The sequence below is a fragment of the Macaca nemestrina genome, chromosome 5, assembly GCF_043159975.1.
Source record: "Macaca nemestrina isolate mMacNem1 chromosome 5, mMacNem.hap1, whole genome shotgun sequence".
Taxonomy (NCBI): domain Eukaryota; kingdom Metazoa; phylum Chordata; class Mammalia; order Primates; family Cercopithecidae; genus Macaca; species Macaca nemestrina.
The window spans coordinates 181,319,277-181,347,043 of NC_092129.1; the positions used below are offsets into that span (position 1 = coordinate 181,319,277).

General features: G+C 45.1%; 1 protein-coding gene across 2 annotated transcripts; it reads left to right on the top strand.

Annotated features, from left to right (window-relative positions):
* The first annotated feature begins 9,149 nt into the window (after positions 1 to 9,149).
* On the top strand, positions 9,150 to 27,432 carry LOC105487311 (serpin family B member 9). 2 transcript variants are annotated; one of them, XM_011750758.3, is made up of 7 exons: positions 9,150 to 9,268; positions 12,370 to 12,547; positions 16,803 to 16,940; positions 18,255 to 18,372; positions 20,161 to 20,303; positions 21,696 to 21,851; positions 23,083 to 27,432. In XM_011750758.3, exons 2-7 carry the CDS (start codon positions 12,380 to 12,382, stop codon positions 23,488 to 23,490), a joined length of 1,131 nt encoding a protein of 376 aa, XP_011749060.1. In that variant the 5' UTR covers positions 9,150 to 9,268; positions 12,370 to 12,379; the 3' UTR covers positions 23,491 to 27,432. The 2 variants fall into 2 exon arrangements, with proteins under 2 accessions (XP_011749060.1, XP_011749061.1); XM_011750759.3 differs by having other exon boundaries at positions 9,198 to 9,272.
* The last annotated feature ends 335 nt before the right edge of the window (positions 27,433 to 27,767 follow it).

Sequence of the window (27,767 nt, forward strand, 5' to 3'; positions counted from 1 at the left end):
GGAGTTCAAGACCAGCCTGAGCAAGATGTTGAAACCCCATCTGAACTAGAAATACAAAAATTAGCCTGGTGGCGCATGCCTGTAATCATAGCTACTTGGGAGGCTGAGGCAGGAGAATCACTTGAGCCTGGGAGGCAGAGGTTGCAGTGATCTGAGATTGCGCCACTGTACTCCAGCCTGGGCGACACAGTGAGGCTGTCTCAAAAAAAAAAAAAAAAAAAAAAGAGAGAGAGAGATATAGTTTTTATTTACAGAGAATTACATTCTTTATTCACAGAATAGTGGTTATAAATTTTATTAGTGACACCAAATTGAGAAGGAGCTAGCAGCAATCAGGGGATTTTATGGAATGATCAAGGATGCAGGCTGTGGAATCAAACCACAGTTTCCAGCCCTGACTTCACTGACAGCAACCACCTTGGAGATCTGGGACAAACTCAGTCTCCTCATCTTGGTGGGTTCTCACTGCAGGGCCTCAGTGTGTGGTAGTGAGGGTTAGCTGAGATGCACGTGAAGAACTTAGGGCAGTGCCTGTTTGCACTAGCGGCGGGTGCAGCCAGCTGGTCTCTGAGGGTGCCTGTGAGCCCGGCAGCAGTCCTGTTGCTGAGGCCCCGTACTGGCTACTCTGTGACTAAGTCAGTGTATTTGTTTCCCATTGCTGCCATCACAAACTACCTCAAACCTCAAATGGCTGAAAACAATCCAGCTTTACACCATACAGCTCTGGAAGTCGGAACTCCAGAATGGGGCAGCTGGGCTGGTTCCTCCCAAGGCTCCGGGGAGAATCTGCTTCCTGGCCTTTTCCAACTTCTAGAGGCTGCCTGTGTTCCGTGTGGCTCCACATTGCCCTGACCTCTGCATCTGTCCTCACATCTCCTTCTCTGGATGTGACCCTCCTCCCTCTTTCATGAGGACCTGTGATCACACTGAGCCCACCCAGATGATCTGTAAGAATGATTTGTGATCCTAATGTCTAAAAATGGAGTGGCTTCTGTCATGTGTGTAAACCAAAAACAAAATTCTAAGCCCTCAGTCATCTATACGGACCCCTCCTCTCAGCAAAGGCATTCCAAAGCTAACTTGCAAAACTAGTTCAGGCCATGATGGGAAGGGGAGCCGGACATGCTTCATTATACACTCTGCCCTTTTGGAATTACTGATAGAGCCAACGCTTTAAGTCTGGTAAGAAACATTTACAGTTTATTATCTCTGACACCTGGTGCCTGGAGGCTTCGCCTGCATGATAAAACCTTGGTGTCCACAGCCCCTTATCATCATCCAGACATTCCTTTCTACTGATTCAGAAAATCTCTGATGGACACACCTGGGGAAAACCATAAAAACAGCAAGGAACTGACACTGCCAGAGGCATCTTGAGAATTCCTGCCTGTAGGAACTTAGATGCCACCTCCGGATGAGACAGCGGCTGCCCAGAGGCTGTGTGTGAGAGGAGTGTCTGCTGTGCTAGCCTTCTGAGCCACTGCTTGGGTTTGCCATTCCCCTCATTACTGCTTTTAGTAATCGGATCATGTCATTCCCATCACTCACGGGAAAATAAACAATGAAAAAACATTGTATTGTGAATGTGTGCTTGATTGGGTATATGTGAGTCTCTGGCAATAAACCATGTTTAAGCATTGCACATTGGTTACTGGGTCATTGTGAAACCTGACTTTGATCTTAGTTAGCACACAGGCCACACAAGAACCCGATTACAGTAACAATTAAAATGAACAAAATACCAGATAACCAGCACGTCTCCCATCTCAAGATTCTTAACCAGAGTGATCACATCGGCAACATCCCTTTTGCCATGTAAGACAGTCACCGGTTTTGGGGATTAGGAGGTAAGACATCTTTGGCAAGGGGCATTATTCTGCCGGCTACACCCCAGTGCCCACTGACTGGGGACAGACGACTAGGTGGCCATAGAGGGCTTGGTTGATGTGCTCCTGATCCAGACCTTCCCTGATGGATGAATTCAGGTGCAGATGGCACTTTTTTTTTTTTTGAGACAGAGTCTCACTCTTTCACCCAGGCTGGAATGCAGTGGCGTGATCTCAGCTCATTGCAACCTCCACCTCCTGGCTTCAAGTGATTCTCCTGCCTTAGCCTCCCAAGTAGCTGGGATTACAGGTGTGTGCCACCACACCTGGCTAATTTGTTGTATTTTTAGTAGAGACGGGGTTTCACCGTGATGGCCAGGCTCGTCTTGAACTCCTGACCTCAAGTGATCCACCCGCCTCGGCCTCCCAAAGTGCTGGGATGACAGATGTGAGCCACCGTGCCCTGCCCAGATGGCACTTTTGCCATTAGTTTATAAAGGAGGAGGGTGATGAGAGCAACTCATGAAATGTGTTTTTCTTGCCCCTGAGCATCTCCTCTGCCATGGCCATGGTCCTCATGGGGACAGGTGGCAGTGTACCTATCACATGGGGAGAATGACGGCAAGTTTTCTCCTGTGTTTCCACAGTGGGGCCTTTTCATACCTTCACATCAGCCAGTGAAAGCTGGGGTGGCCTGTAGGTGGCAGGAAGGACCTCATGATAGCAGAGGGCAGACATGGATAGAAAGGTGAACTGTGCAGGATGAGGAATCTCCATCAAGTGATGAAGTTCTTTTCTCTAGACAAAAGCATCCATAAATCATAGCAAAATTGCATCTTTGATAAGTAAGGTAAAGCTATTCCACAAAAAGACAAAGAATTTCAATTTTATGTTTTAAACTTTTGCTAAAAAATGTGTTTAAAATAGAATTGCAGCTGTCAATGAACATTCCGTAAAATGGGTTATTTTTAGTGGATGATAATGAATACGTGAAAAAAGAGAAGAAAAAACACAAATGCGAACGTGTATCTTCTGGAGCGTAGAGGGCAAATATATTCTGACTGCTCCAAAATGGATGATGAGGACGATAAGTACAAATGAGGTAGTGACTACTGCTTTAGGGAAGCAGTCCTTAACCTTTTTAGTCTCAGGTTTGTTCAGTAATCTGGGGAAGTGTCTCGGCGCGTTACCACCTGTGCACTGTTGTGCAAGTCACATTAGCGGTATCTGGCTGACCTCTCCAACTGCATCCACAGACCCCAGCTGAAGATCCCCCTGCAGCTGTTTCTTCCAGCTTCTGGTGGAAGGGCCTTTGGGCTAAGGGTGGGAGGGAGATAGAGGAACAACCTTCATTTTCACTGTGGCTTGACACTTAAATCATAGTGTTACCTAGAGAACTTCTGTAAAATTACTGGTGAAACATTTTCAGTTTGGTGTCTGCTCTTTCTTTGTTCCTGGGGCCATGTTAGATTTAAATCTGAAGACTTTTTTTTTTTTTTTCTGTTCTGTCTTCCTCCTGTTATCGAGGCTTCCTAGCATGAATAAATCTGCCAGACCCATGGTTCTTACCTAGGGGGCAACTGTGCCCCAGCCTGGAGGACATTTGGCAATGTCTGGAGACATTTTTGCTTGTCATTATTGAGGGGTACGTGCTCCTGGCATGGAGCGGGTGGAGGCTAGGGATGCTGCTGAACATCCTACGTTGCACAGGACAGTCCTCAGTGCAAAGAATGATCTGGCTCCACATGTCAGCAATGTGTCGGTTGAGAAACCCTGCGCTAGACAATTAAATCATTTCACTATAGGAGCCTACCTAATTTTCTGTGTAGAGATTCATTTGGAGGTCCCTCTTTAGGGGAATTAAGAGGGCAATGTTCAAAGTTGACGTTGCTGTTTAGTATTACCAGGCACTTTGTTTAAACAAAGAGAAAGATGTTCACCAAGACTTCCAGTCACTTCCCATTGAAGTGAACATATCTTAGAATTGCTGACAGACTTTGGAGAAAAAACATGTTTTAGTAAGTAGTACAATCAATGAAAAGGAAAATAAAAGAGGAACTACAGAAGAGTAGAGAATACACATAATTCTACTGCCGTCACATGTACTTAGAATTGCACTTGTGTAATTATAATTTTGACTTTTTTTTTTTTTTTTTTTTTGAGACAGTCTCACTCTTTTGCCCAGGCTGGAGTGCAGTGGTACGATCTTGGCTTACTGCAACCTCCACTTCCTGGGTTCAAGCGATTCTCCTGCCTCAGCCTCCTGAGTAGCTGGGATTACAGGCGCATGCCACCACACCTGGCTAATTTTTGTATTTTTAGTAGAGATGGGGTTTCACGATATTGGCCAGGCTGGTATTGAACTCCTGACCTCAAGTGATCCACCTGCCTTGGCCTCCCAAAGTGTTAGGATTACAGGTGTGAGCCACTGCGCCTGGTCTAATTTTGATCTTTAATATTGCTTCTAAATTACATCTCTCTTGTTTATTTTTTGATAACTCTCTTCCAATGTCAATTTCAATACGTCCATTCTCCTGCACCCAAATCTGCTTCTCTTCCTTAAACCCTGTCTTCCAGCATGCAGCACAAGGCTCAGCCATCCGGGCCTCCTCCCCCATCTCACCTCTGGGTGCTGGACTGGTTTCCTTTCAAGGCCTCTTACATTTGCCCCCTTTCTGAGTCATCTCTGCTACTGCCTGGGTTCACAATCCCCCTTCAGCTTCTACACTACCATCTTAACTGCCTCTTAACCACTCTCTCCAAGCCCAGCCTGAAACCTCCCCTTATCTCATAAGCCCCCATTACTGACAGAATAGTTTTTGTAAATAAAACATCTGTTCATTAAACTGAGGCTTTAAATTTGAGTAGCTTCTATTTACTTAAACATGTACTTACAGTCCAGAAAAAACCCTTCCATAACGCAATACATGAGGTTCAAACACATTCCACCACGTAGCATGCAGGATGATGTTATTTGAGATCCGTGAGCTGCCTGGGGTGATCCTGGCCACCTGACTGGCTGGATTCCAAGGGTTCTTGTGTAAGATCCAAATACATCCCTGTGATCACTGCTGCCGGGGACTGTCCTGTGGAGGTTGCCTGCTCTGGGCTTAAATCCCACCGGGGCAGATTCTGGGCCCTTTGGCTGGATAAACACCAGTGATCCGAGGAATCATTTTTGAACATTGGCCTGCTCTCTGACTATTGTAATTGGAGAATACTGGGGACACAGGGGGCCACCGGCCACCTTTCTCGTTGCCTAGCCCCTTCTCCCATCCACATCCTCTTCTGTAGAAGCAAGATTGTTTGAGAACAGGAATCCGGGCAGAGGATGGGAGCCTCGTGCCAAGCCCATTATAGCTGAAACCAGGGGAGCACAGAAGGGAGTCGGCTCTGGGCTTCAAAGTATTGCATATAGGCCTTTTCGATTTGACCTCAACATACATTTCAGGGCTCCTCTCCTGCTGCTGTGTTCTTCTTATCCCCCTCCCGACACACGTACTCGAGCACATAAACACACACACACCCTCCAGACCCTTCCAAGTCCATCTTCAGAGACCTTCCTTGGTCCCTGTTCTCTCCAGCCACCTCGATGATGCCGTTTCCCTGTTCGCCCGCTTGTAGATCTCTATTTCTTGATCATCTAATCCCAGTATGAAGCCTCTCAATCATTCAACAAATGGGCTTCAACAAATGTAGTTGTCTCTTGGTATCTGATTGATTCCAGGATCCTAGTGAACACTGAGCTCTGTAGATGCTCAGGTCTCTAATATAACATGGTGTAGTGTTTGCATATAACCTATGCAAATGTAACCTGTGTAACATCCTCCCATATGCTTGAAATCATCTCTAGATTATGTATAATACCTAATACGGTGTAAATGCTGTACAAATAGCTGTTATACTGTATTGTTTTAAAATTTGTATTATTTTTTATTGATGTGGTTTTTTTTACTTTTTTTCCAAATATTTTCCATCTGCAGTTGGTTGAATCTGTGGATGCGGAACCTGCAGGTACCAGAGGCCAAATGTACAGTGTGCTAATATAAAAATTGGTAAAGGAGGGTTAGGCTGTCCTGAAGCTCACAGTCCAGTGTGGGAGACAGAACATTTAACAGAAAGTCCCTATGGAGCTTAAGTGTTGGGCTGGGGCGTTCTGGGGGTGTTCAGGGCACCTTGGAAGTACCTCGGTGTGCTTGCCATCTCTCCCTCAGACTGCAGCCCCCTTGGGCCAGATACTGTCTCTTCAACTTGGTACCAAGTACTCAGCAAGTGCCAAGCCAAGCGCAGGGCAGGCAGCCAATTATTTTTTGTTAACTGAATGCGTAAGTCTTAGAATGGAGCCTGACCGTGTCACATGTATGGTAGGAACATGTTGGAGGCAGGGAAATGTTTTCAAGGTTGTGGACACCTTTGCAGAGTGAACAGGGCCACGCTCCATATCCTGCTTTCTCCAGGCCTTTAAGGAAGTGTGTCAGACGCCCACAGGCAAAGCTGGAAAACGTGGCCTTTGCTAAAGATACAGAAGAGCCCGGAGACGCACAATGGCTGGGTCATTGGTGGTGAGGGACTTTATTTGCAGTGGATTTGGAGTTAGGAAGGAAGTTGCTGCTGGGCGGGTCCTCCCTGTGTCCTGCTGCGGCCCAGTGATGGAGGTCTGCTTACACGTTTGCCAGGTTTTCAGGCCAGCAACAGGATTCTGTTATTTCTCTAGTGCTTGTCTGATCATGAAGTAGTGATTTTTGAGAAATCCTTGGACCTGGTGTGAGGATCAAAGACTCCCTTCTTCTGGACAGTGTTGGAAAATCCTGGAAAAATGCTTCCTCTGGGGCCCTGTGTATCTTCCATCTGGGAAAACCGTTAAAAGCAATTAGGTAAAGAAATATTTTTGTGATATGTTGTGACTTTCTTAAAGTAATAAAGTAGAAGAGATTTTAAATGAAAAATATACACAATTGCAAAATCTCTTGATTCTTAGCTATTTCTGAACAGATTTCATGCCCCCCGTATAACCTTTTGTTGGGGAAAGAGGAGAAAGGAAAGGAAAAACTAAAATCACTTTTGTTTTCAGAGTTCTGTTTTTTTTATCCTTTGCTAAACCCATTTTCCATGGTTGGTCATATGATTTGGATTGAAAGGACTTTTCCTCTGGCCTTGGAGCACGGAGGCAGCTAATATGTTTGCGCAGTGGTTCACGCCTATAATCCCAGCACTTTGGGAGGCTGAGGCGGGAGGATCACCTGAGGTCGGGAGTTCGTGACCAGCCTGGCCAACACGGTGAAACCCCGTCTGTACTAAAAATATAAAAATTAGCCGGTTATGGTGGCGCATGCCTATAGTTCCAGCTACTTGGGAGGCTGAGGCAGGAGAATCACTGGAACTGGGAGGTAGAGGTTGCAGCGAGCCAAGATCATGCCACTGCTCTCCAGACTAGGCAATAGAGCAAGACTCCATCTCAAAAAAAAAAAAAAAAAAAAAAAAGTACATGAATAAATAAATAACAGCTTCTTGTTTAATCAGTTTTCTCTATCGTTATAAATTCTGTCTCATTGACTTATTCTTTAATCTTTATTATTTCTTCTTTTCTACTGATTTTGTGTTTGATGTATTTATACTGTTTCTAGTTTTTGAAGGCAGAAACTGAGGTCACTGATTTGAAGCCTTTCTCCTCTCCTAATAGAGGCATTTCATGCTGTAAAATTTCCCCAAAGTACTGATTTAATAACATCCTACAAATTTTGATGTTTTAATTTGCATTTTTTATTAATTTCAAAATACACTCTAATTTCCCTTTTGATTTTATAATACTTTTATAAGTATTTTTCAGTTATGAAAATAAATAAGTACTGATAAATGCTACCTGGAACCATCAAGAATGACCCTTGAAAACATTCTGCTCAGTGAAAGAAGGGCAGTCACAAAAGACCACATATTGTAGGATTCAATTTGCATGAAATCTCCACAGTCGGTCAATCCACAGGGCCAGAAAATAAATCTGTGGAGTACAGAGCGTCTCCCAGAAGCCAGGGGTTGTGAGGAGGAGGAAATGGAGAATAATTGCTAATGGGTATCACAGTTCCTCTTAGGGGGAAGAAAACCTTCTGGAGTTAGACAGTGGTGAGAGCTGGACAGCTTTGTCAACATACCAAGAACTATTGAATTGTATGCTTTAAAAGGACGAATAATATGGTCCGTGAATTGTCTTTTAATAAAGGTCTTATTTTAAAAAACAAGCTAGGCACCTAGGGTATAAAATTGAAGGAGGCTGTGATTCTCAGGGCCACGCAAAATGCAGGGCTGGCACCTATGAGTGTGGCCCTCCTGAAATGTTGTGCCTTAGGCACCTGGCTCTCCCTAATTCAGGCCCTCAGGAGAAAGCCCTAATTCTGGTCAGTTCGCAACAGGAGGACACGGCTTCTGGGAGACACTCGGTGCTCCAGAGAGAGGCATTTGGTCCGTTCTCTTCCTCTGGACGTCACGGTGCCGACATGAAATGCTTCCAATTGCGTCCAGCCTAGGATGGAGCGGGGTGGGGAGGATATCTGGTGACATTACGAACTGCTGCATCAACTCCCCCGAGTCCCTGCCTCTGGACCCCCGAGAGAGGACACAAGGAGTGTCCGGAGCCCATGTGACTCAGTGTCTCTTCCCATCACTTCGCGGGAAAATGGGGCTGCTTACACCGCACCGCAGCCCAAGCACCTGTGGCTGGAGAGGGGCTCGGGCGCCAGGAGTGAGGAGCCTGGTTCTGGGCCCGGGACCGGTACTAGTTAGTGGTGGGACCTGGAACAAATGGTACTAGTTAGTGGTGGGACCTGGAACAAACGCTTTGGTTCTAAGTGAATCCCTCATATTCATGACAAGAGGCGTGGAACACAGACCCATGGGGCCTTCCCACTGGAACATGGAGCTTGGCTGTCACCCGACCTTCGCTTCCTGAGGTAGAAAAGCCCAGGGTTCCAGGCTCTGTCTCCTTTCCCGCAGACCCCTTGTTTCTTGGCGCGGAGGCCCTGGGCCCCGCAGGCTCCCACCCACTTCTCTGGGCTCAGAACTTCTCTGGGTTCAGAACCCGATCCCGAAGCGGCAGTGGCGCTGCCGGTGGCCGAGGCCGGGCGCGCGCCTTGGGGACCTGGCGGGCCTCAGGCTGGCGGGAGCATTCGCGGACCTCGCCCTGGGCCGGGAGGACTGGGGGACCCTGGCCTGCCCCTTCCCCTAGCCCTGACCTCGGCCACCACGCGCGCCGCCCCCGCTGGTCCCGCCAGGCTCCGCCTGAAAGCAGAAAGCGTGGGAGGCGCCCGACCCTGCGGTATAAAAGCGGTGCCCGCAGAGGCCCTAGTGGGAGTCCGCGGCGAGCGCAGCAGCAGGGCCGGGTCCTGCGCCTCCGGGATCGGCGTCCAGGCTCGGAGCGCGGCACGGAAACGGCGGCGGCGCTGGACCAGGTGGTAGGTGCGGGCGTCCCCGCGCGGGGCCGGGGTGGAGCACGGGAGTGGCGAGCTTCAAGACCCGGCTGCCACGGAGAGGTGGGACCGGAGGGCAGGAGCGGTCGCTCAGCCAAGAGCCCCGGAGAGGCGGTGCCTTCTCGGTGGGGTCAGCAACGGTCTCCGGGGGTGCCCTGGAGCGCGCAGCCGGCCTCCGCCTTGGCGGCCCACAGCCAGCGCGGGCCATTCCCTCTCCGAGGCCTCCTCGCTGCCCTTGCCGGGCGGAAGCCCTGCTTTGCAGCCTCCTCCCCACCTGCCGGCCCTGTTTTCTCACTGCTCCTCTCTGCTCTGGGAGCCGCAGGATGACGTCTGTCCTGCTTCTTCTCTGTCCTTTAAAGTCACCAGTCTCGGCCGGGCGCGGTGGCTCACGCCGGTAATCCCAGCACTTTGGGAAGCCGAGGCGGGCGGATCCTTTAAGATCAGGAGTTCGAGACCAGCCTGACAAACGTGGTGAAAACCGGTCTCTACTGAAAATGCAAAAATTTGCCGGGCATGTTGGCGAACGCCTGTAATAATGTCAGCTACGTACTGAGGCAGGAAAATCACTTGAACTCGGGAGGCGGAGGTTGCAGTGCGCTGGGATTGCGCCACTGCACTCCAACCGGGCCGACAGAGCGAGACTTCCTCTCAAAACAAAAGTAAACAAAAAAATCCCCAAAAAACACAAAAAACCCCACCACCAACAACAACAAAAAAATAAAGCCACCAGTCTCGAGTTCCAAATCCGAGCACTCTTATCCATCCTAATTCTTTCAATAATTCAGCGAAACGGTTGGGGTCCGTCCTTCCCCGGATCACTCCTCCAGGGACTGTGAATCCGCGGAGCCAGGCTCAGCCGTCGCCTGCAGGGCCTGCGGTCTGTGGGGACGGCCAGCAAGATGAGGAGTCACCTTCGAGACGAACGGTCGTGCTGGGGAGGGTTGCGCCGGCGGGGTCAAGGGAACCTCCTTTAGGGAGGGAGGGAATCAAGCCTCCGGGCCGCGGTGTTTGAGGGTGAGTAGAATTAATCCCGTGATGGACATGGGGCCTTGTAAGGGGGACCAGGAGTTTGTGAAGAGGTGACTTTGGGAGGGGTTCAGGATGGCCAGAGGTGGAGGCTGTGACCTGAGCGAGGCTGGATCAAGGGAGGGGGCAGGTGGAGAGGAAACCGTTCTTTTTTTTTTTTTTTTTTTTTTTTTTTGAGACGGAGTCTCGCTCTGTCGCCCAGGCTGGAGTGCAGTGGCCGGATCTCAGCTCACTGCAAGCTCCGCCTCCCGGGTTCACGCCATTCTCCTGCCTCAGCCTCCCGAGTAGCTGGGACCACAGGCCCCGCCACCTCGCCCGGCTAGTTTTTTGTATTTTTAGTAGAGACGGGGTTTCACCGTGTTAGCCAGGATGGTCTCGATCTCCTTACCTAGTGATCCGCCCGTCTCAGCCTCCCAAAGTGCTGGGATTACAGGCTTGAGCCACCGCGCCCGGCCGAAGAAACGTTTTAACAAGGTGGCTTTGAGCGGATCCTGAGGGTCCCGGGAGATTTAGGACGAAGGACAAGAGGATTAAGACACGGCTTTCTGAGGATGTTGTGTGGCTGTGGCCCGGTGGTGGCTGGGGGAAGTGGGTTGTGTTCATTGTCCAAGGCTCTCCAGTGCTTTGTGTGGCATTTTGGGGAGCACAGATGAGGTGTTCTGACAATGGGGAGTGGCTCTAGGAGACCAGAGGCTCGGGAGGGGGCCTGGGCACTAGGCCAGGCACAGGATCCAAAGTGGAAAGAAATGTGGACACAGAGTGCAAGCCTTGGGGATGGGTGTGGGGGACGAGGGGGATGGAAAGGGGTCAGGGAGGTCTCCCAGGCTCACCTGGAGGAGTGAGGGTCTCATTTCCAAGGGCACTGGGAACTGCAGCCTGGGGGTGGGGGTTCATTTGGTTTCAGACCTGTGGCGAAGAGACCCACCCCCTCACATTCACACTTTGGCCTCCAGTGGCTTCACAGGCACCACCCCCTTGTTCTCGCCTGTTTTACTCCTCACCTTGGGCTGTTTCTTGCCTTTCCATTCTGGCGTTCTGCAGGGATCAGTTCCTTCCTCTCATGCACAATCTACACTCATGGCTTTTGCTGGGAGTAATGAGTAAAGCTCCCAAATAGATGTTTCTGAGTTAGCAAGCACATTAAAACCAAAACAAAACGAAGCCAAAACAACACACAATTGTCTAAGTCCCACTTTCAGTGTTCAAGGGTCACATGATGTCCAGAAGCTAGTGATGGGCAGGAGCTCTGAATGGAGTTACTGGGATGTCAGGCCGTGTGGGCCTGGGGCAGGCTGGCTGACTGGGAGCAGACTGGTTCCATCCCAGCTGTCCAGTACACACTCACTTGCCTCTGTGGATGACAGTTCCTTGCCTCACAGCTGTCTGTCTCTGGGTCAGAGTCAGCCTCTCAGTGTCTTTTGTGTATCAGCTGAATGACAGGGAGGCCACAGGCTGGTGCCCAGTTGAAAATCTCACAGGGACTCTTTGTAAATGCATACAAGAATAAGAAAAGCATTTTCCTCCTCCTCCCTGAGCCCATTCTCTTCCTCAGATGGGACAATCAGGTCCTTACGGAAAGAATTGGAGTTCACTACTCCCAGCGCTCCCTCTCTGTCTCTCTCTCTCTCTCTCTCTCTCTCTCTCTCTCTCTCTGTGTGTGTGTGTGTGTGTGTGTGTGTGTGAGAGAGAGAGAGAGAGAGAGAGAGAGAGAGGGAGAGAGGGAGAGAGAGCTCTGCAGGCGAGCCAGTTCTGTTGCTATTGCTGGTTTGAGCTGCTGCCATCACCACACTTAGCTAATTACCTTAATATTTGCTGGTCCCCAGTTGAAAATCTCACAAGAACTCTTTGTAAATGCATGCAAGAATAAGAACAGCATTTTCCTCCTCCTCCCTTAGTTTTTGGCTGGAGACTAACAGAAAATAATTTTTTCTCCAACTTGAAATACTTATGAACTTTGAGAAGAAAACAAAAAGTACGATTCCAAAATTGCCCTGTAGTAAGTAGGTCAGTAACATTCAGGGAGTGTCAAAACTGCATTTCTCTTTATTCTTCACTTCCAGGCCCCGCATCATGGAAACTCTTTCTAATGCAAGTGGTACCTTTGCCATACGCCTTTTAAAGATACTATGTCAAGACAACCCCACACGCAACGTGTTTTGTTCTCCTGTGAGCATCTCCTCTGCCCTGGCCATGGTTCTCCTAGGGGCAAAGGGAAACACCGCAACCCAGATGGCCCAGGTAAGCTTGCCTGTGTCCCAGGAGCAGGGACTGGCCTGGGCTGCGTGTTCTGTCACCAGCATCACACTCATACTCCACAGCCACTGAGAAAGGAGGGCAGGACCGGGGCCCGAGTATGCACTGGCCATTTCAGGGAGGCGGGGGTCCACTGGGGAAGAAGGGGGGCAGGGCAGGGAGGCAGGAACTCTGCTCCACCGAGATTTATTTGGGGGAAACTTTCCTCCGTTAATCCCTTGGAAAAGACCATCCAAGCTGTCTTGTCCTGGCACGGAATCTTTGTTTAGAAAATGATACTGAAATTATTTGAAACATAAGTTGCAAAGACCTACCTCTTTTTTGCCGCAAGAGACTGTAACCATCAACTTTCATTGGTAAGGAGGGTTAATACCTGTTTCAAGCTGTTTCTGTACCAACAGCTCAGGGAGGGCATCGACAGAAACTTGCCAGAAGGATTCCAGGGCAAGTGCTTAGTTACCGCTGCACACCGTGCAGGTACTGCTCAGCTTAGTCTCACCAATGCTCAGAGAACCTCTGAAAATGACTCAAGATCAGTGCTTGTCCCCAGACGTTTGTGGAAAGGAGAGGGGACATACACCTGAGATGAAACTGAAAGCTTGCATCATCCCTGACCACAGGCCCCTGGACACGCCTTCATCATGGGAGTTGTCCTTTGTTCAATATGACTCTTTTTTTTTCCTTTGATGACACTTTTCAGTAGTGAATTACTCATTTTAATAATTTCCCAGCTCATTGTGTGAAGGAGGGAAGGTTTATGTATAAAGGCTACCAGCCTTAATAATAAGCACAGAGAAGCTCTCTAAAATATATACATTTGGAAAAAGGGCATTACAATGAAAATACGCATGCCATAGCAAGCTATGTGTGTATTCAGGGAGGTGAAATAACACTAAGATTTTTAAAGGAAAAAGTAAAGAGGATTACATAATCCCTTTGAAATAGTTATTTTTGGCAAAAAGATCAATAACGAAGGTGATGCCAGTGTGAGATTGGATGGGGAGTTCCTGGGTAGACATCCTTGTACAAGTATTTTGTTGTGTAAGGCTGTGATGGCCTTTGTGCAAGAGTGTAGTTTTTTACGGAGTCCTTTGTGATAGTTTTGTTATCAGGCATTCAAGCGTGAGAACCCTCTCTTCATGGCCTTCGCTGTCTCTGTCAAAGTTTTAGTTTTAGTTTTAGTTTTTGTTTTTAACATTAGTGACTCCATTTTGGTTCTGAGGTTCCTTATGCTTAAATCTTATGATCTTTTTCTATATTTTAGACTCACTGATAAACCCTTATAGGAAGCTTTTTTGAGAGCACCAAAATTGTTTGGGTACCGTCTTAGGTGTGACACGGAGCTCTCCATGGCTCCAGTGTTCACCTGGATACTCGTGAGACACCAGACATACTGAGTACACATTGCTACCTGTAACATGAAGGGAAGCATTAATAGCAGCAGAAATATTTTAAAGAATTATTTATTTTTCCTTCATTATATAACTGGTAAAAGTCCACTATAAAATTAAAAAAAAAAAAAAAGTAGAAGGGAGGAAAAAAAATCCTTATGGATCCATCACGCAGAGACAACCACCCTTGATAATGTAAAGCATCTTCCTCCACTCTTATTTCCCCATTTTCTTTTTCTTTCTTTTTTTTTTTTTTTTTTTTAGACAGAGTCTCACTCTGTCGCCCAGGCTGGAGTACAGCGGCACGATCTCTGCTCACTGCAAGCTCCGCCTCCTGGGTTCACACCATTCTCCTGCCTCAGCCTCCCGAGGAGCTGGGACTACAGGCGCCCGCCACCTCGCCCGGCTAATTTTTATTTTTAGAGACGGGGTTTCACCGTGTTAGCCAGGATGGTCTCGATCTCCTGACCTCGTGGTCCGTCCGCCTCAGCCTCCCAACGTGCTGAGATTACAGGCGTGAGCCACCACGCCCGATTCTATTTCCCCATTTTCACTTGACATTTTGTACTTTGGTGATTATATGGTATCTTTACTTTTATAACTGTTTTTTCAGCTCATGTGAGGATTTGGTGAGACAGGCCATGTAAAGCAAGTCTCAACATGTGTTGGCTGTGAATAGTAATAGTGGTGTCACAGCCTTGGGTGAAATTTGTCTTAGCTTTTGGTTTTGTTCTATTTTTGACAGGGTTTCTTATCAATAGTCTATGAGCTGTCTAAAATAAATTTAGCAGCTTCCTCTTTTTTCTATGTTATAGGACAGTGTGTATTGCATGAGAAATAGAAATTGCTTGAATATTAGAAAAAAAATCCCTCAAAAGATCATCTAAGCCTTTTTAGGAGTAATTCTCGCTCTCTTTTTTTTTGTTCATTCATTGTGCATTGTGACTGATTGATAGATTCTGTGGGTTTTTTTTTTTTTTTTGAGATGGAGTCTCGCTCTGTCACCCAGGCTGGAGTGCAGTGGTGCTATCTCAGCTCACTGCAACCTCCAACTCTGGAGTTCAAGTTCACGTGATTTTCCTGCCTCAGCCTCCCAAGTAGCTGGGATTACAGGCACACTTCACAATGCCTGGCTAATATTCATATTTTTGACTGGCGTTTGGTAACTTATAATCTGTACTTTACTGAAAATAATTATATAGCGTTTTTGTTTTAACATTCCCATTGTTTATATTGCTGTAACCTCTTTTTCACATACAACTTTCCTTTGGAGTGCTTTTTTTAATATGTGGTGGGTGGTTGTCTGTTATGTATGTATGTGTGTTTTCTTTTAAAGAACCAGCTCTTGGATTCATTGATCATTTTGTGTTTGTTCCAAAATTCCTTAGGAGTTTTTCTGTATCTTCTCTAACATAATGATGTAAAGTTTTAGCATTTTATTATTTTCTTGGTAATATTGAAAACAATGCTATGTTTTAACTTTCTTTGGCCGAACTCTTTGGTCTAATATATATCACCCATATTTTGATTATTTTCTAAATTATGTGTCGTATACTTATTTAGAAGAATATTGTTTGTTTGTTTTTTGAGGAAGAGTCTTGCTCTTTTGCCCAGGCTGGAGTGCAATAGTGTGATCTTGGCTCACTGCAACCTCTGCCTCCTGGGTTCAAGTGATTCTCCTGCCTCAGCCTCCCAAGTAGCTGGGATTACAGGCATGCATCACCACACTTGGCTAATTTTTGTATTTTTAGTAGAGACAGGGTTTCGCCTAGTTGGCAAGGCTGGTCTTGAACTCCTGACCTCAAGTGATCTGCCCGCCTCGGCCTCCCAAAGTGCTGGGATTACAAGCATGAGCCACTGTGCCCAGCCTAGAAGAATATTTTAAATATTTGTTTAGAAGAGGGATTTTTTTTTTTTTTTTGACATGATCTTGCTAGGCTGGAGTGTGGCAGCTTGATCACAGCTCACTGCAGCCTCAAAGTTCCGGGCTCCAGCAGTCCTCCCACCTCAGCCTTCCAAGTAGCTGGGACCACAGCACACACCATCATGCCCAGCTAATTGGAGATGGGATCTCGCAATGTTGCCCAGACTAGCCTCAAACTCTTGGACTCAAACAATCCTCCTGCTTTAGCCTCCCAAAGTGCTGGGATTACAGGCTTGAGCCACTGTGCCTGGCTTGGAAGAGTATTTTAATTGTTACTTTGAAGAGTTAATTATTTAGAAAAGTGTTTTCAGTAATATTTTGTATGTCATTTTCATTTTGTTGGCATTTTGTTTATAATGTTGATTATTTGTTACTACATTGAAGTTAGAGGATATAATCTATATAATTTCTGTATTTCAGAATGTATTGAGACTTTGAGACTTTTCTTATGGTCCAATATGTGTTATATTTTTTGAAATATTTAAGTAACACACACACATATAGTCACTATAGGGTACAATTTTAATAACTGTGTTATTGTCTTATTAATCACATTGCTCATTTAATATCCTTATTTCCTTTTGAGGATTCTGATGGTTGTATTTCTGTCTATGTTTCCTTGCATTTTTTCTGCTTTTAACTTTTTAACTGCATCTTTTTTGTTTTTCTATAAATTTTAGAGGTAATTTTCCCACCACTTAGGGCACATTTATATTTTCCTTTGGATGCCAGATTTTATCACACCCTCTTTTATGAGCTTTTCTCACCCTTGTCATTTTTTTTCTGTTACTCACCTTTAAACCAGCGAGATCCATTCAGGCAGGATGGCTACATCTTTTACTCGCCTGTTTTCTGTCCCCTCTCTCTCCTTTCCCCATCCACCAAAGAGCTATCTTGATAACTTTGAAATTATTTCTCACAACAGGCACTTTCTTTAAACACAGAGGAAGACATTCATCGAGGTTTCCAGTCGCTTCTCGCTGAAGTGAACAAGCCTGGCACACAGTACCTGCTGAGAACAGCCAACAGGCTCTTTGGAGAGAAAACGTGTCAATTTCTCTCAGTAAGTTGAATCAATAGAACAATAAAAGTTGTATTCAACATATCTGGTGATACAGAGTCTGGGAGAAAGACCCTAGAGAAACTGAGAAGCTTACATTAACCAATTAAAAAAATTGTACTTTTTTTTTTCTAAGATGGGGTCTCACTATGTTGCCCAGGCTGGTCTCAAACTCCTGGTCTCAAGTGATCCTCCTGCCTGCTGGGATTGCAGATGTGAGCCACCATGCCCAACCTAAACTTCCTTTCTTTCTTTCTTTATTTATTTTATTATTTTTTTTTTTTTTGGAGACGGAGTCTCGCTTTGTCACCCAGGCTGGAGTGCGGTGGCCGGATCTCTGCTCACTGCAAGCTCCGCCTCCCGGGTTTACGCCATTCTCCTGCCTCAGCCTCCCGAGTAGCTGGGACTACAGGCGCCTGCCACCTCGCCCGGCTAAGTTTTTTTTGTATTTTTAGTAGAGACGGGGTTTCACTGTGTTAGCCAGGATGGTCTCGATCTCCTGACCTCGTGATCCACCCGTCTCGGCCTCCCAAAGTGCTGGGATTACAGGCTTGAGCCACCGCGCCCGGCGTTTTTTGTATTTTTTAGTAGAGACGGGGTTTCACTGTGTTAGCCAGGATGGTCTCGATCTCCTGACCTCGTGATCCACCCGTCTCGGCCTCCCAAAGTGCTGGGATTACAGGCTTGAGCCACTGCGCCCGGCCACTTCCTTTCTTTAAAGACCACAATTCTATAATTACACCTTGCATTAGTATTCCAAAAGCAGTCTCTACTTTTCTTTTTTTTTTTTTTTGAGACGGAGTCTTGCTCTGTCACCCAGGCTGGAGTGCAGTGGCCGGATCTCAGCTCACTGCAAGCTCCGCCTCCCGGGTTTACGCCATTCTCCTGCCTCAGCCTCCCGAGTAGCTGGGACTACAGGCGCCCGCCACCTCGCCCGGCTAGTTTTTTTGTATTTTTTAGTAGAGACGGGGTTTCACCGTGTTAGCCGGGATGGTCTCTCGATCTCCTGACCTCGTGATCCGCCCGTCTCGGCCTACCAAAGTGCTGGGATTACAGGCTTGAGCCACCGCGCCCGGCCCCTACTTTTCTTGAAAGGTAAAATTGAAAGGTAAAATTCTCAAGTTCATTTCTGGTTATTCAGGGTCCAATGCATACCTATTCACAAACTCTGATAATTTAACATATCTTAATATGATCACTTTTAAAGAGTTGTGTGTATTCTTTTTATTAAAAAGAGATAACATATTTAGAATTTTTGGAAGTTTGTTGACATTTGTATTTAGCAATGCAGGCTCACTGAACGTTTTCTCTCCAAAGACGTTTAAGGAATCCTGTCTTCAATTCTACCATGCTGAGCTGGAGGAGCTTTCCTTCATCAAAGCTGCAGAAGAGTCCAGGGAACACATCAACACTTGGGTCTCAAAGAAGACGGAAGGTCAGAATGACAAGTTATTCCACCCTCCTCCCAACCCCTCCTCCTGCAGCTCTTCCTATTCCTCCTTCCCTCCTCTTACATCCTCCCTCCTCCTCCTCTCCCTCCTATCCCTCCTTTTGTCTCTCCTCACCCACCTCCACCTCTCCACTCCGGCCCCTCTAATTTCACGGGTGTTTCAGATGGTCAGAGTAGTGTTGACTGGCAGGGCCTCCTGGCATACTGAACCTTGATGGACTCATAAAGGTTCTGATCAGACATTCAGGTTTTCAACAACAGAGATTTACTTTTTTCTATTCTTCCAGGACCAGAGTAGCTGATACAAATGTCCAAAGAGGGCCAGGGATGGTGGCTCTCGCCTGTAATCCCAGAAATTTGGGAGGCCAAGGTGGGCATATCACTTCAGGTCAGGAGTTCAAGACCAGCCTGGCCAACATGGTGAGACCCTCATCTCTACAAAAATACAAAAATTAGCCAGGCGTGGTGGCCCACGCCATCTGTAATTTGGGATTACAGATCCCAGCTACTTGGGAGGCTGAGACATGAGAATCACTTGAACCCGGGAGGCAGAAGTTGTAGTGAGCTGAGATCACGCCACTGCGCTCCAGCCTGTCTCAAAAACAAAAAACAAACAAAAAACAAATGTCAAAAGAATCTCAGGCCAGGTTTCCAGTTTAATAACTTACATTAAAATATACTCTCCCTGGCCTGTGACATTCACATGTCAGGTGACTCCATTGTCTCTGTGAGGAGATTGATGGACAGACCTTGCCTGAGGTATACACTTGGGCTGCCTCTTCCTAGGTTCTGGGGGACCTCCATCACCATCACCTTTACCTGCTAAGGTCACTTCTGACTTTTCATGTCTTCCACTTAAGCTCCTTTAGTTTGTCTTGCTAAGCCTACATTTGGTTGGTTAACTGCAGACCCTCTCTCAGGGCTGATCAGTTCCACAGACTGAAAATATCCTCCATTTGGGGTTGCACCTTATTCATCCACATTTCAGAAAGTGACATGTTCCAGTCTTGGCCTCCAAGACCAATGATGGTCTGATGAACGATGCAGACTCCTCTGCACCAATGATGCTTAATACCACTAGGAACATTTCTATTTCTGTGAATAAATGAGACAGTAAAGACTGGGAGATGTTCTTCACTTAAAGTCTCAGCAATTGTTCCCCCATTCCTGCTTGGAGTATTTGCCACGGATGCTCTCTTGAGGCAGCGAATTAGCAGAAGTTCATTGAAAAAGTACCACTTGATCTCCAGGGAAAGAAGGGGGGATCTTTGCTTGCCCACATTCTCTTTTCCAGAGACGTCTGGTGCTTTGTTGAGGGGATTCAGCAGGAAGATCTCCTCCAAAAGCTTCTAGAAACTCCCCATGTGCCCAATGTCAGCTCTTCCCGCTTTGAGCCATCCAGTTTAGAACTGGGTGTGATCAGGAAGGGTTGGGTCAAACACTCCATTTAACCACGTGAGACAAACACCCCTTCAGCCTATCACATTTCCTGCTGGTCTTGTTCTCCAACCTGGTGTAATTTTTCTACTTTCTACCAACCTACTTTCCTCGAGGGACTTAGGTGTCTTTCACCATCCTCAACTTGGTGGATGTTCTCAAGGCGTCGGTAATCATGAATGCCACTCACACGTGCTGTTTTTATTTCTGTACGTAACAACCCACACTCAGCAAATTTGAAAACAGAAGTTTGCTTCTCAACTGGTCACCCAGGATCATCGAATACATCAGGTTCTTACAAAAACAACTGAATGTAGTCTCTACTTTTCTTGAAAGGTAAAATTGAAGAGTTGCTGCCGGGCAGCTCCATTGATGCGGAAACCAGACTGGTTCTTGTCAATGCCGTCTATTTCAAAGGGAAGTGGGATGAACAGTTTGACGAAACGTACACAAGGGAAATGCCTTTTAAAATAAAGCAGGTAGGGGGACGCTTTTTAACATCCTGCTACTTTGATGAAGAAGTTGAATGGAAACATTTAACTTTGTAAAATCATAAGTGACGTAAGTGTAAGCCAAAAGGAATTTGAAACTTAAAGTATTTCTGAATGAATTTATTAACTCAGTAGAAGAAAACTGAAGGAATAAAAGATATTTGCTGCATATATATATATATATATAATATATATGTAGTGTTTTATTACTGCTCTTAACTACCTTTGATAATTTCTTATAAACCATTGCTGCCACCTATTTTTGGAAACTAAAGATCTTCCTTTAAGCCCAATTTACTTGGCTAGAAAGCAAAAAAAAAAAAAAAAGTGTTAAGGTGGTGTGATATGTGGGAGTGGGAGTGAGGGGCAGTATAGGGCAGGGTAGAAGGAGAGAAGGTGAAAACATATGTCTTTAGTTATTTTTAAAATTAAAGTAAGTTTTGATTTGAATTGTTAACTATCATTAATTCAGTATTTCCAGCTTTTTAATATTAAAACTTCATGACAAAGACCTTAGTTTTGACATTGAAGTAAAACTTAATTAAGGCAGGCATTAGAATAATTTTCCATAATCCTCCAGCCCCTAAAAAGATACCATTTTAATGCAATTAGAAAACGAAAGCAGGTAACCCTCCCGCATTTTTTGTAAGGTGTACTTGAACTTGAAAAAAATTAGTTCTCTAGTTGCAAAGGGTGGGAGGAGGAGAATTCTTCTAACCTTGGTTTTAGAATGATTTTAATTTTTATAATAGATGACCTGTATCAATTTTTAAAAGTGAATTTAGTAAATGTAATACTTTGCTGAACTTCTGTGTGCATATGCCTCTTCTGTATTTTAAAAAAGTTATTTCCTTAGAGTATCATAATTGAAAAGGTTGGGTTAAAATAGATTACTATATACGTAGGTCGTAGGTCATCACTCTTTCTGAGAGAGTGTACCCATTTATACTCCCTGTCATGCTGTTGTGGAACTATAAGTTTGATCCCACTTTATGATTTTTTTTCTCATATGTTGGTTTGGATAAATAGGAAAAACAATACACATTTTTTTCTAATTAAATCAAAACAACTTTGTATTTAATTTCATTTGATTATATTGTTTTCTTAGATCTATTTGCTGAGCACAAATTAATGAGAAAAATATTTCTCCTCTGGAAAATGCAGAGTATCACATTTTATTTTGCAGAATAAAAGCTTTCCCAGGGTAGTACTGTGCTTGCAGTGATGATAGGAAGGAACTGGTTGCCTTTTTGTGTGTGTGTGTGTGTTAATTGAGGCATGAATGTGGCGGTTTCCATCACAGGTGCTGGAAACACTATCGGAGGCAACTGCAGCTCTTTTGAAACTTTTAATTGCCTCTTTTAATAATCCTTCCCCCAGGAGGAGCAAAGGCCAGTGCAGATGATGTATCAGGAGGCCACGTTTAAGCTCGCCCACGTGGGCGAGGTGCGCGCGCAGCTGCTGGAGCTGCCCTACGCCGGGGAGGAGCTGAGCCTGCTCGTGCTGCTGCCTGACGACGGCGTGGAGCTCAGCACCGTAAGACCCGGGCGGGAAGAACCCAGGGACGCCTTTGCGGGCAGAACTCGAACGCCACTTGCACCTCTTGTATTTACCTTCCGAGTTGGCCATGTGGCAGACGCACACTGTGCAGGCACTTGGCGTTGGGTTCAAACTTTGGTTCAAGGCTGACTTTTCCCAATATTGTCTGCGTGATCTGCCAAATTACACATCTCAGTCCTCTGTGTTTTCATCGCTAGAAGGGGTAGGGGCGGTTAAAATGCCTTTTAAAATAAATCCGGTAGGAGGAAACTTATAAAAATCCTGCTAGTTTGATGAATGGCAGACTTTTAACTGTAAAAGCATAAATGACAGCTTAGGGTTATTGCCCGGTAGGGTTATGATGAGGATAAACTGTGGCTAATTCAGGTAACAAGCTTACCACCTTGCCTGGCAAATAGTAAACTCTCTACAAATGTGATCCGTTATTATAATCATCATTCTTAGCATTATGCTTTGAAAGTCTAAGAACCTGAAATAGAGAATGAGGAAGTCTTAACTTTCACCTAACGAGGCTGGGAGAGGGGATCGTGGCATCCGGGGAGGTGTGAAGTCCAGTGCTCAGAGGGTGGGACCAGAGACAGCCTCTGATGGCACATCCAGGCACTCCGCTTCCTTTCAGCATGGATCCCTGCGGTGAGAGAGTCACCCATGGCAAATGGCAGGCAGTGGAACCCCATGACTTAAGAGGTCTGTGTGTGCAGCAGCCATTGGCTCTGCCTCTGCCCACCTGCCTGACTGTAACCGCTCTGCTCAGGAAACTATGCAGAATCTCATCTGGGGCGGATAATCCTGTTGGAGTGGCTCACACTGAGAACCCTTTCGTTTCCAATCCTTTTCTTTACTAGCAATGGTTTGTTGTCTTTAAAAAGACTATGTTTGAAAAGCAAACATAGTCGCCTGGGCATGGACGCTTGTCACAATACAAGGTGTCTCTGGAGTTGCTGGGTAAGGAGAGGACAGCCACAGCCTTCCTGCCTCTGGCTGCTTGGTGTCTCTCCCCCTTGTCAAGGAAGTGGCGCATGGGATGGCACATGGGACATAGGACAAGTAGGAGCGCTCACACGCTTCTGGCAGATGAAGGGGCCAGTGATCCTATGTGGACAAACAACACCTACGTGCAAGAGGAGGAAGGGGACTGTGTGAGTGCCTGTGTGCTTGTAGATGTGCACTGAAGTCGGAATCTTAAAGTCTATTTCTGGTATTTCAGGTGGAAAAAAATCTCACTTTTGAGAAACTCACAGCCTGGACCAAGCCAGACTGTATGAAGAGTACCGAGGTTGAAGTTCTCCTTCCAAAATTTAAACTGCAAGAGGATTATGACATGGAATCTGTGCTTCGGCGTTTGGGAATGGTCGATGCCTTCCAACAGGGCAAGGCTGACTTGTCGGCAATGTCAGCGGAGGGAGACCTGTGTCTGTCCAAGTTCGTGCACAAGAGTTTTGTGGAGGTTAATGAAGAAGGCACCGAGGCAGCAGCAGCCTCAGGCTGCATTGTGATTGCAGAGTGCTGCATGGAATCCGGCCCGAGGTTCTGTGCTGACCACCCTTTCCTTTTCTTCATCAGGCACAACAGAGCCAACAGCCTTCTGTTCTGTGGCAGGTTCTCATCTCCATAAAGGGTGCACTTACTCTGCACTCAGCCATTTCCCTCTTGCTGTGTCCCCAGACCCCCACTACAACTCCAAGAGGATGGGCCTAGAAAGCCAAGTGCAAAGATGAGGGCAGATTCCTTAGCTGTCTGCCCTCATGATTTGCCAGCATAAGTTCGTGATGCTTTACACTCAGCTCTTCCATACTGACCACTCATTTATCCTACTTAATCAGAATCTTGAGAAAATAGACCATAATGATTCCCTGTTGTATTAAAATTGCAGCCCAAATCCCATAGGATGGCAAGCAAAGTTCTTCTAGAATTCCACAAGCAATTCACTCTGGAGACCCCGTGCTTTCCTGAGACCTCAAATACATGCCTTAACCCACTGCCTCAGTGGTAATAAATGCTGCTAGATATTGCTACTAGTTTATAGATTTCCTGGTGCTTAGTCTTTTAAAAAAGGTTTTGAAGTGCACACGTATATTTTGTCTTCTTTTTTTCTTTTTGACATCTACCAATAACCAACCACGCACCAAACACTGCATTTGGCACTGGGGATGCAAAGGGGACAGAGCTATTCTCCTTTTACACCTGGTCTTCAATTCTGTGCCCAACTTACATAGCTTTGACGATGACCAGGTTGGACTCTTTAATGTCTTTCAAGGTATGATGTAATCCTCTTGTAGGGATCACATCTTTCTTTATGATACTGTATTTCTCTACCTCTAAGTCTTAACAGTAAAAATCCCATTCAACACTTAAAGCTCATTTCAAATTCTTCTTTGAGAAGTTTTTCCTTTCTCCACAACCAGATGTACAAATTTTTCACTCGGAGGGCACTTTTTTTTTTTTTTTTTTTTTGAGACGGAGTCTCGCTTTGTCTCCCAGGCTGGAGTGCAGCCGTGCGATCTCGGCTCACTGCAAGCTCTGCCTCCGGGGTTCACCCCATTCTCCTGCCTCAGCCTCCTGAGTAGCTGGGACTACAGGCGCCGCCACCACGCCCAGCTGATTTTTTGTATTTTTAGTAGAGACGGGGTTTCACCGTGTTCGCCAGGATGGCGGGCACTTCTTTCTTGGTAGTTCTTTTATTTTTATTAATCTCTGTATCCTTAGATAGTCCTCCAACAACCAAGGGTTGGGACTCTGTCTTACATATTTGGGTGCCCCTCATAGTGCAGTAATAAGTAAGTGGGTTATATATGAGCTGTGTAACTTATTTTTTATTTTTATTTTTTGAGACAGAGTCTCGCTCTGTCGCCCAGGCTGTAGTTCAGTGGCCGGATCTCGGCTCACTGCAAACTCCGCCTCCCGGGTTCAGGCCATTCTCCTGCCTCAGCCTCCCGAGTAGCTGGGACCACAGGTGCCTGCCACCATGCCCGGGTAATTTTTTTGTGTGTTTTTAGTAGAGACGGGGTTTCACCATGTTGGCCAGAATGGTCTCGGTCTCCTGACCTCGTGATCCGCCCGTCTCGGCCTCCCAAAGTGCTGGGATTACAAGCGTGAGCCACCGCGCCTGGCCTGTAACTTATTTTTTTAATGGCTGGATATCACTTGAGTTTATTGTTTTTTAAGAATTTTTTTATTGAGGTAAAATTCACATAACATAAAATTAACTATTTTAAAGTGAGAAGTTCAGTGCCGTTTAGTATTGTTAACAACGTTGTGTAACCACCACCTTTATTTAAAGTTCCAAAAAAATTTTTCTCCTCTAAAAGGAAACCCCATCCCATTAAGCAGATAACGCTCCATTTCTTCTTCCCTCCAGCCCCTGGCAACCACCAATCTGCTTTCTGTCTCTATGGATTTATCTGTTCTTCATATTTCATATAAATTGAATTGTTTGAGACCTTTTGTGTCTGGCTTCTTTCACATAGCACGAGTTTCTGAGATTTATTTACATAAGAGCATGTATCAACACTTCATTTTTATGGCCAAATAATATTGTACTATGTGTTTATAGCACAATTTATGTGTCCACTCATTCACTGATGGACGTTGTGTAGTTTCCTATTTTTGGCTATTGGGAATAGTGCTGCTGTGAATGTTTGTGTACCTGTGTTTGTTTGAGTGCCTATTTTGCATTCTCTTGGGTATACGTCTAGGAGTGGAACGGCTGGGTCATATGGTAATTCTATGTTTAGCTTTTTAAGGAACAGACAAACTGCTTTCCACAGCAGTTGAACCATTCTGCATTCCCACTAGCAATGGGAATGTACTTACTATTTTCCTTTTCCTTTTTTAAAAAAATATGTTATAGCCATCTTAGTGGATGTGAAGTGGTATCTCATTGTGTTTTTTATTTGCATTTCTTATGTAATGAGCTAGAAAGTAAAGTACAAACTAGATGGGACATCCAGTCCCTTTGATAGATAATGCTGAGTAAAAAATGAGATGAAAGATGTTTGTTTGTTTGTTTGTTTTAGACCAGGGGTGAAAGTTTATTAAAACTTTAGAGGAGGAGGAATGGAAAGAAAGTGAAGTACACTTGGAAAAGGGCCAAGTGGCCAAGTGGACATCTTGGAGGTCAAGTGCCTGGTTCAGTTATTTTATTTTATTTTTTTTTGAGACAGGGTCTCACTCTGTTACCCAGGCTGGAGTGTAGTGGCATGATCTGGGCTCACTGCAATCTCCTTCTCCTGGATTCAAGCAATTCTCTTGCCTCAGCCTCCCAAGTAGCTGGTATTACAGGTGCCTGCCACCACACCCGGCTAATTTTGTATTTTTCAGTAGAGACGGGGTTTCACCACGTTGGCCATGTTGGTCTTGAACTCCGGGCCTCAAACAATCTGCCTACCTCGGCCTCCCAAAGTGCTAGGATTACAGGCATGAGCCACTGAGCCTAGCCCTAGCTCAGTATCTTTTGATATTATGCATATGATACATAATATGATACATATCATACATAGTATGATATTATGTATCATATGTGGATACTTACTTATTGCATTTCTTTCATTAGTGGTGAAAGTGTTTTATGCATTTATTGGCTCTTGAATTTCCTCCTCTATGAATTGTCATTCACACACCTACTTTTCTACTCGGTTTTTACATATCTTTTTGCCTATTAAAGATATTATCCCTCCGTCTTATATTTTTTCTCATTCTTGTATTGCCTTTTAAATTTTGTTACGATGTTTCATTAATAAACAGCATTTTGTTTTCCTCTATAATCAAATCTAGATTTTTCCCTTTGTGATTTCTGACACCACTTCCATTCTTACAAGTACTTTTCCATTCATAAACTAGTTAAATAAAAGTTATTTTTTCCTCTAAACTTTTATTTTTGTAATGATTTAATTCACATGGAATTTGATTTTGTGTTATTGACATTCAGGAGAAAGCATAATTTCATTTATTTCTTAATAGCCAATTTCTGGATATTATTTGTAAATCTATTTTTCCCTAGTGTTCATTCCTATTTTTCCATCTTTATTTTTCTAAGTGAACTTTAGAATAATTTTTTAATACTCCAAGTAATTTTTTTAACTTGTTGAGAGTTTTTTGGGGGGAAGGGTTAGCATGACATTAAGCATATAAATTACTTGGGTAAATTGATGTATTTACAATGTTTAGTCATCTCATTAAGGAAAATGAGAAGAGTCTCCATTTATTCAAGCCCTTTTGTTATACTACTTTTATTAAGACCTTTTTTTTGAGTTTTTTTCAATATAAATCCTACACATCTTTTTTTTTTTTTTTTCTTGTTATGGTTATCTCTAAATTTTAGTAACAATTTTAAACAATAGCATTTCCCCCGACCTGATTATGGATGGCATATAAGTAAACCATTGACGTTTATACATTTATCTTGTGCATGACCAATTTGGTATATTCTTTTGGTAATTTAAGAATTTTCAGTAAATCATCTTGGAGTTTCTGCTATATGATTTTGCAATAGGCAAATGATCTTTACTATGTATGTAATGGTATATGCAAATAAGAAAGAGGACATCCTTCTAACTGATACGCCTCTAGTGTCTGTTTTTTGTTTATTGTTTTGTGTTCGTCTGTTTTGCATTACCTAGCCATTATGAGACAACGTACAATGGTTTGGATGTTTGTACCCCCACATTTCGTGTTGAGACATGATCCCCAATGTTGGAGATGGGGTCTAATGGGAAGTATTTGGATCATGGGGGCAGGTCCTTCATGAATGGTTTGGTGTCATCTTCGAGGTAATGAGTGACTTCTGGCTTTATTTGTTCCCCTGAGAACAAAAAACCTGACCCCTGCCCTCTGTCTCTTGCTTTTGATCTATTGCCTTGTGATCTCTGCACATGGCAGTTCCCCTTCACCTTT